At 37.4% G+C, this 8,916-nt stretch overlaps 1 protein-coding gene across 2 annotated transcripts in view; it reads right to left on the bottom strand.

Moving 5' to 3' along the window:
- Positions 1-8,916, bottom strand: part of ESF1 (ESF1 nucleolar pre-rRNA processing protein homolog) — a 37,943-nt gene that overhangs the window by 17,564 nt on the left and 11,463 nt on the right. For both annotated transcript variants that reach the window (XM_015822406.1, XM_015822414.1), the window contains exons 4-8: positions 8,763-8,876; positions 7,825-7,925; positions 4,161-4,313; positions 2,970-3,084; positions 103-256 (exon numbers count right to left, since the gene is read on the bottom strand). In XM_015822406.1, the coding sequence (XP_015677892.1) occupies positions 103-256; positions 2,970-3,084; positions 4,161-4,313; positions 7,825-7,925; positions 8,763-8,876 (637 nt within the window). The remainder of the gene's footprint in view (positions 1-102; positions 257-2,969; positions 3,085-4,160; positions 4,314-7,824; positions 7,926-8,762; positions 8,877-8,916) is intronic.

The raw sequence follows: 8,916 nt of genomic DNA, 5'->3' as shown, positions 1-8,916 counted from the left end.
TTTATCCATCAATAACTTTTAACAGCGATCATGAAAATAATTCGTACAATATTGTTTTAACATTCTGAGCTGCTTAAATAAAACTTTATTAGTTAGCAATACCTCTTTCTTTTTCATCCTCCTCCTCTTCCTCTTCTTCTTCACTTGATGAAGCTAAATAGGCTTGGAAGTCCATGTCCAGAAGTTCATCTTTTTTAAAATTTCTGCTCAGAGAGGTCACCCTTTCTTGATCTGTCTCGTCCCACGTAATGTCTACCTTACCAAGAGGCGAGATAAATATGCTGCAACTTATTATTGTAAAGATGCATTGGGAAGTCACATCGAAATTGGCTCCTGCACTTCTGTCAACAAGTTTGCTTAACAATAGTTTGCTGGATAAACTTCAAATGAGTATTTCCTCACGTGATACGAAGCCGTCAGTTACAATAGCTAAGCTTGTGCAACATGCTGAGCTGAAACCAAGACATGCACGTATTGTTTTAGCATCTTATATAAATTCTAGTCACAATTTGTATGCATGCTTGCTTTTTCCAAAGACATCATCATACAAATTGCCAGTCATAATTCCGGACCATAAGATATTCAGCTGTAGTGCTAATTTACAACCAAAGAGAATCCAGCAAAATCCTACCCTCAAAACACTGGCAGAATATTATTGAATATTATTGAAACAAAATGCATTGAGTAAGAATAGAAAACTATAGAGATAAATGAGCCAAGGTAGGGATGTTATATCCAGCTTTCCTTATAGGTTATTAGAGCAGCCCTAACTTTGGATGGGGTACAGCAGCTAACACTAGTGAGAGAAGACTGCCAGCAACTGCACATATTACTTCACCCTTATTTTCCTTTCCTCAAATTTATCAAGACATTGGAATATTGGGCTATGTTAAAATAACAGTAACTGGGACTGAGATAAGACAATGGCTATGATCTTTAGAGATAGGTAGGAAATAGGTTACTAGGACAACAGACAATAGAAAGGTTTGCCCAAAGTATTTCCTGTTATGGAGTCTTTCCAGATAATAACTACATGCATTCGGTTATTTCAGTCCAAAGAACTAAGTATGAAAACAAGCTTCCATTTTTAAATTAAACATTCAGGTTCTTCTAATATCAGCCTTGCAGCTATTGAGAGATGGTTCATTTATAATTTGAAACAGGACTTCTCAAACCTAAACCCCATGGTGGCCATGATAGGAAAGGATGGGAGCTGCTCTCCACCCAGAGGACCCAAGTTTTCATCACTGATTCACTGGACTGAAGACTAAGGCAATGGACCCATGCATGTCACTTTAAAAAAGGTTCTTATTCTACCACAAATAAGAAAAAAAATCACTACAAAGGATATACAAGCAGTTTTGGTATATAGTACAATTTATCCAAGCTTAACGAAGACCAGACCTCAATAAACAAGTAAATATTTTCATGCATCAATGGGGTTGCACAAGTCTGAGTGGGTTTTTTGTTACTTCATGTCTTCCCAAAATGGCAGAATGCCTTTTGTGCAAGCATAGGTTGTGCAAGCTTCATCAAGGTTGGGTTGTCTCTTCAATAAATTAGCTCCTGCTGCTGCTTCAATCATGGTGCATCCCATGGGGTAAGCTGTGAGCCATGTGAGACCCCACAGATGGGAAATGAAGAACCCACAAATACTCTGCAGAGACCATCTTTATGGAATGAAGTGTCCGTGGAAGGAAAAGGACAAATGCAGGCTTTGGAATTTTCAATTCCCATAGACAGAACTTCTTGTTCAAATACACAGAAAGTCCTCGACTTACAACAGTTCATTTAGTAACCATTCAAAGTTACAACGGCACTGAAAAAAAGTGACATGACCATTTTTCACACTGAAGACTGTCACAGCATCCCCACAGTCGCGTGATCAAAATTCAAAAGCTTGGCAACTGACTCATATTTATGACGGTTACAATGTCCCAGGATCATATGACCACCTTTTGTGATGTTTTTGACAAGCAAAGTCAATGGGGAAGCCAGATTCACTTAACAACCGGGTTACTAACTTAACTGCAGTTAAGTTACTAACTCAACTTACCACATTTAACAACTGTGGTAAGAAAGGTTGTAAAATGGGGCAAAATTCACTTAACAACTGTCTCACTGAACAACAAGAATTTGGGGGTCAACTGTGGTGGTAAGTTGAGAACTACCTGTACAGAGCAATAGAAAAATAGAAATAGATATAATAAAGTTATTGTTCTTTGTTGCAGTAGAATGGAAGCCCCTTAGAATCACAAGGGCCACCTGTACTTTCTAGACCAGTGATGGCGAACCTTTTAGAGACCGAGTGCCCCCAAACCGCCCCCCACCCATCCCCGCTCTGCCCTGACCGCTGGGCCATCCATCACCTCCACGGCCCGCCACAGATCACCCAAGCGGCCAAGAAACACCATGGCAGCCATGCCCTCCGCCCATGCCACGCAGCATCATCTGCGCGCGACAGGGCACGCGGGTCAGAGTCTTGTCCTTGGCTGCAGTGCTTCACATGGGCTGTGCCTGGGGGCGACTCTCCTCCGGGGGGTTGCTGGTGAGGAGGGGGCCATGGGAGGTGGGGCTGGGGCAATGGCGCATGTGCCCATAGAGAGGGCTCCGAGTGCCGCCTCTGGCATGTATGCCATAGGTTCCCCACCACTGTTCTAGACTTTTGTACTTTGCTTTCAAAGGCAGTCCTTAAATTACAAAAAATTAAGCAATGTAAAGCTGGCACAATGTCTTCATTAAATCAGAATTATAATAAACTATTGTCCTATTATTTCATTATATAAGTACTATTATCTTCTCCAAGAAGAGCAGAGGAAGCAGCCTATTTTGCAAGAACAATTTATATTGCGTCAACACATGTGGATTGTTTCCCCCTTCTATCTACCCTGTGACCACTGCTATATTTACAAATGAAACTCACAAAGCTAAACAAATTCTAAATAGCTATAAAAACATTGCCAAGGTACCTTTGATGTTGCCACAGCAGCGGATGTGAAGTACTTTGGTTTATAAGCAGCCACGTCCACTTCAGAGGCTATGTCCTTTGGCTCATCATCAAATGTCACCTCATCTGGAATAAATCTTAGCAGCCAGAAATAAACAGCTCATTATTAAACAGCTATTAAAATGTCTCAAAGGGACAAAACTGATAGGCCTAATTTCAAATTAGTATTAGCTGTGAAAAAAGCAGTGACTCTGGGTAAGAGAAAGGGGGAATGACAAACGGAAAGTGTTAGCCCTTTGCTCAGAGCAGGAACTGAAAAATGATACTGATCCTATCATCATCATCATCATCATCATCATCATCATCATCATCATGTCCTGTGCAGAGCACATTGGGCAGCAAGGGTTTTCCAGCAATTTTGATCATTTGCAGCTATCCAATCATTAATAATAATCTGATCCTATCATTAATGCTAAAAACATTTAATCTGGGGAACAATCCTGACCACCTGCCAGATTCCAGGTTTTTCTCCAGTGGAGAAGGAAGGACTCTAGTTCAGTGACAGAGGAAACAGCTTAAGCCTTAAATTAGTAGTGCACTCTACATTGTTGTTGCATTATCATATACAGTGTATTTATCCTATTTATTTTGTTTTTTAAAGGATTCACGTTCTCCGAATATCAATTTCCAATATATGCATCTTCTCTCTGTTAAGAAACTGAACATTCAGTAGCATACTCAGAAAGCACAAAAGAATGTGGGCAACTATTTTCCAATTCATAAATTAATCCAAAAAGGTGTGGACCATATCAGGCAGACACAATTTTATGTCTTTAACCTTCCCCTTTTATAGTTTTCTGCAGCCCTCCTGTTATGCCTGATCATAATTCCAATCCTTCCTAGCCAGCATGCCTAATAATCAGGAATTGCAAGAGTATAACTGGCAGTTTGGATAAAACTGCTTTAAAGCACAGATAGAAAAACTATACCAAGTATTTAGTATTTTACAAGGATTTGAATACATGCATCAAACTCAGTTTGGTCAGAATACAATCCAGAGAACATGAGGAAATTAAATATTTTTCTGTAGGAGGGAATCCAGGTTACAATCAAAGCCCTGAAACAAATTTTCACATTCCTCTTGCTTGGCAAGGAGAAAAATAATTAGAAGTTTGTCAAACCAAACTAACTCTTAAAAATAAATATTTGATACCTCAAGTCCACAAAAGAATAGCTGCTTTCAAATTCCAATCCATCGCATTCTTCATATATTTTATTGGCTGTTTCAGACGAGTCACAGTCAATTACTGCATAGAAATATTTCAGGCGTTTGAACTGATAGTCTCTTAATTTCTCCTTATAAAGGCTACAAGGAATGAGAAAAATAGTGTGAGAGAGACAGGCGGTTAAGAAGTTTGTTATATAAAGAAATAAAGAAATGTTAGAGAAAAAGAGGCAGTGAGAATCAATATACTATCATCTAATTTCCAGCTTAAAAGGGAGAAAGCATTTGCTAGGATGAAAGCACGGTAATAATGGATATTCCTAACTCTCTTAGTATTTGCAGGGATGTGAAGAATTTGCAAGATTTCTATAGCTTAAATTCCATACATCTGTTTGGGATATAAAGAGTCAATTTATTTACAACTTACAGTCACCCAGGTTTCCCCCCCCACATTCTTCCTTTGAATAGCAGTTTCCCAGGTCATACCTTTTAAAAAGTCCCCCATTTTCAAAAGCACCTGCTGTCTGAGACATACAAATTCAATGTTACACAAAACACTCTGACCTAAACAATCTTCTTTGAATCTCAAGCCATGGATCCTTCTTTTTTACATTTATTTATTTATAAATAAGTAGTTTTCTACATTATAGTAATGTACAGCACACCTGTATAGAACGGATAACATTTATCAACCAAGAATCTAGATCTTTAGGGCTAAAAAAGGCTTTTTTTAAAAAAAATAGGCAAAATGTAGCATGTGTTTTACTGTACTTGTCCTCCGTTTAAAAAAAAACTGTCAGAAATAAATTTATTTTTATTTTAGAAAAGCATTTCTTTTGTTCTTCAAAAGAAAATTTTGTTGCTACTTTGGCAGTGTTATCCAATTCTCTGTTTTGAGATGTTTAAATGTCACAACATTCAACGTCAAAAATCCTGATGAAATCCAAATACATATTAATTCAGTTCGTTCAAAACACAGTGGCCTGCATGCTTTTGTGCAAGTCTAAATTTGGACAAAATTTGCTCTCTTGCAGGATTCTACATTAATTTACTCCAGGAGCAAATTCAAGGTGCTTGTTGTCACCTCTGAAGCCATACATGGCCTGGAGCCAGGTTATTCAAAGGACCACCTTTTCCCAGTTACATCTATCTGACCCACCAGAGTGGGGAAGGAAGAGATGTTATGAGTCCCCTCTCCTAAGAAAGCCCATCTAGTGGGACTAAAAAGAAGGGTCTTCTCTGTAGTAGCTCCCTTCCTGGGGAACATCATCCTTGAGAAAGAAAATTGGCCCCCACATTGACATTCTTTTGAAAGGTCCTGGTTTTGCCAGTGGGCCTGGGGACATGGAGTTCATCAAGTGGCTGGTTTGATTGTTGTCACCAGAGAGGTGGGAGTTTATTGGGTTTTGCACTGGGCTTTTTTTCCCATAAGCTGCCTAGAGTCACTGTGAGTTGTGTGGCTATTAAAATGTTCTTAATGAATATATAATGAAATAATAAATAAATAAATATTAATAGACGTTTTTGTTCATTATACTTTGCCTTATACTTCAACTTACAACCTAAAAATGGAAAGTCCTCTGGAAAAGTGGCTATTATTGATCATCTGATAGCAATCACACTTAGACTTATACACCACTTCACAGTGCTTTATAGCGAACTCTCAGTGGTTTACAGAGTCAGCCTATTGCCCCCAACAATCTGGGTCCTCATTTGGATGTTCTTGCTTTGACACCGACCTTGGAAGGATGGAAGTCTGAGTCAACCTTGAGCCGGTGAGACTCGAACTGTTGAACTGCTGGCAGTCGGCAGTCAGCAGAATTAGCCTGCAAAACTACCTTCTAAACTTAGAAATCAGGATGTGTACTAATAGTAGCAATGAACAAATAAAATAACCACATTTTCTCTCACCACATGCACACACTTTTTCAATTTTATTACTGAGAAGTCACATATACCAATGCCAATAAATTAGAAAGCTCTATATATTGGAGAAAGATTCCACCTTGTGGTGAAACACATTATGCACAATTCCAGAGTTATTTCAGAAATGAGAAGCATCCAGCTTGTAACTACAGCTTGAAGGATACATTAAGAAAACAAAAAAATATCATAATTTATTAAGATACATGCCTATGGCTACAAGGACAAACTAGGGAAAGTTTAGAAAAAAGACATACTGTAGTACCAACAACATCTCATTGGGAATTTAAATTTGGAGAATATGCAGCAATGGCAAAACTAACAGTATATACACACACATACACGAAACAGAAATTTAAATTTAAACAATATATATTATATATTATGCAGCATGGTAAATAAAAACACTTAGAATATGGATTCTAAAGTCTATGCCACGGGTGTCAAACTCGCTGCGTCACGTGACGTATCGCAACTTTTTTCGCATTGCTGGAGCTGGGGTGGGCATGGCCTCCGCATGATGCAACCAGCCGCGGGCCGGAAGTTTGACACCCTTGATCTATACCAATAGGTATTGCAAATCGTTTAGAGTCTAAAGAAGGAAGAAGTCAGAAATTAAATATTTACCTTTTTTTAAAAAACAAGGGTTTGTTTTGTTGTTGTTGCTCAATGTTTGTAAATAATAACATAGTGATTTGGCATGAAGCTAAACATTTGTACTATACAGTACTGTTATAAATTTAATATCAAATCAATGTGCTCTATTTAGTATCTTTTATTAATGTTATATTGAACATTAATTGTATAACTTCAGTCATTATCTGTCCATTTGTAAAAAATATTTTTTTCGAAAATACATTTTTGTTTTAAATAAAAATTAAAAGGAAAAAGAATTGAGCTCCTAACTCAGTGGTAAGAACACTTTGTTAGAAACAAGTGTTCAGTACACTGCACAGACAAATAATGTTTTAGTACACATTTTATTTTTTAAAAAATAACTTTACAATTAATGATCCAATTCCAACATGAATAAAAATGGGAGTAGCAGAGTCTTATATGGCACCTGTTGCACACAGCAGATCAAAAGTATCTGTAAGTTAGTGGAATACCGCATACTCCTTTCGCATTCCTAATGTGTCTTAGGAAGCAGACAAGCAGGACCACATCAACAACTGCACCCACTCACTCAAGTTTCCAGCAATTAATATTGAGAGATATACTGCTACCAATATTGGGTGTAATAAATAATTGTCATGAGTATTGCCATTGCCTTATTTCATACTGAATTTATCTAATCGCTTTTAAAGTCAATCAAGTTGATATACTGTATATATAATTAGATCTGTTGGAAGCAAATTCTATAGAACCATGCACTATGTTCAAAAGTATTTCCTCTTTTCTATTCCAAATTCTTCACCATTCATATTCGCTGAACAACTGTCATGGGCTTCCCTATACTTGCCATTTTAAAAACTTTTTTCTTTTAAAAAACAAATGATGGAGTTATTTTTATAGGCACTTATTCCAATCGATTAATGCTACTCTATGCCTTCCATTCTTTAGCGGACGGAAGGGAGGGAGGGAGGGAGGGAGGGGGGAGGGAGGACGGACATAGCAGATTAAAGCAACTCTGGATCAAAGCCTTATGGACTATGTAAAAAGTACCCAGGTACTTAATGCATAGAGAAAAGGGTATGCAAAGAATCATCAAAAATTCAACATGAAATACCTGTCTTTTTCTGTGACATTTTGAGGAAGGCCTAATAGTTCTGTGGGGCCTTTCAGTTCTTCCTCTTTCATTCTCTGTTTTCCAAACTCTGAAGGGTAAATCTAAAGAGTAACAACAAGATATACATCATATACTAGCTTCTTATCTTTTCCTTGCCATCAAACTACCAGGATTATGAAAAGAAGTTCACATGGAATATTTACAAAAAAACCCAGACTATCACTAAAGCTATGAAAAATTAAACAAAAAAGGAAGTCTCCATTTTTATTTTGTATATACACTAACATACATGTGCACATATCTATAAATAACATAATTTCAACTAAGTATTTTCAAGAGATTCAGAAGGAGAGTATGAATACCTTAGCAGAAAAGCTAATTAGATTCTAATGTATACTTATGCTACTACTAAAATACATAATCTGAATCTGAATGAATACACAAACAAATACAGTATTTATGAAATTTAACTTCATATAACATTCATACCTAAGGATGAATGTCCACACTGGATATTTTTCATTTGCCTACTTTTTCTACTCTAAACACATTATGAAGACCCAGTCCTCTGAAGAAGGCTCTAGTATTGAGAAAAGTGCAGGAAAAGAGAAGAGGACAACCAGCACAATGTGGATGGACTGAGTGACAATGATCTAAGAGTCTAGGGTAGGAACAGATATGAATGGAGGAAATCTATCTACAGTATATGGTTGCTAAGAGTTGATGCTAACTTGGTGGCACATAATCAATCAATTAATCAATTTCTTTCCCTCTCTGATCAGGATGCTGCAGCTGCAGTCTTTGCCAGTGCTCCAGTCAAAGGGAAAGAAGAAAGTGCTGTTTCCAAAATTCCTACCAGTCTCTTATCAAAATGTTAACAAAGCATTTATTTCGATGGTTGTTGATGATCTGAATAGGTATTTATTGCGAGGGCTTACCTTTACAGAAAAAATAACACCGCCTTTGGGTGTAAATGAGTTAAGTAAAGCCAGTAGGTCTTTTGCTTTCAATCGATCCCAATCCATGTTACAAACTGCCAGTCTGTGTGTGATCTGCATCAAAGAAAAGTAATTTGTAATAGGATAACACAAT

This window comes from Protobothrops mucrosquamatus, unplaced genomic scaffold (assembly GCF_001527695.2).
Source record: "Protobothrops mucrosquamatus isolate PMUCROS unplaced genomic scaffold, P.Mucros_1.0 scaffold_174, whole genome shotgun sequence".
Classification (NCBI taxonomy): Eukaryota; Metazoa; Chordata; class Lepidosauria; order Squamata; family Viperidae; genus Protobothrops; species Protobothrops mucrosquamatus.
The sequence above is the reverse complement of the archived record's forward strand: the minus strand, read 5'-3'. Positions and strand labels throughout refer to the sequence as shown.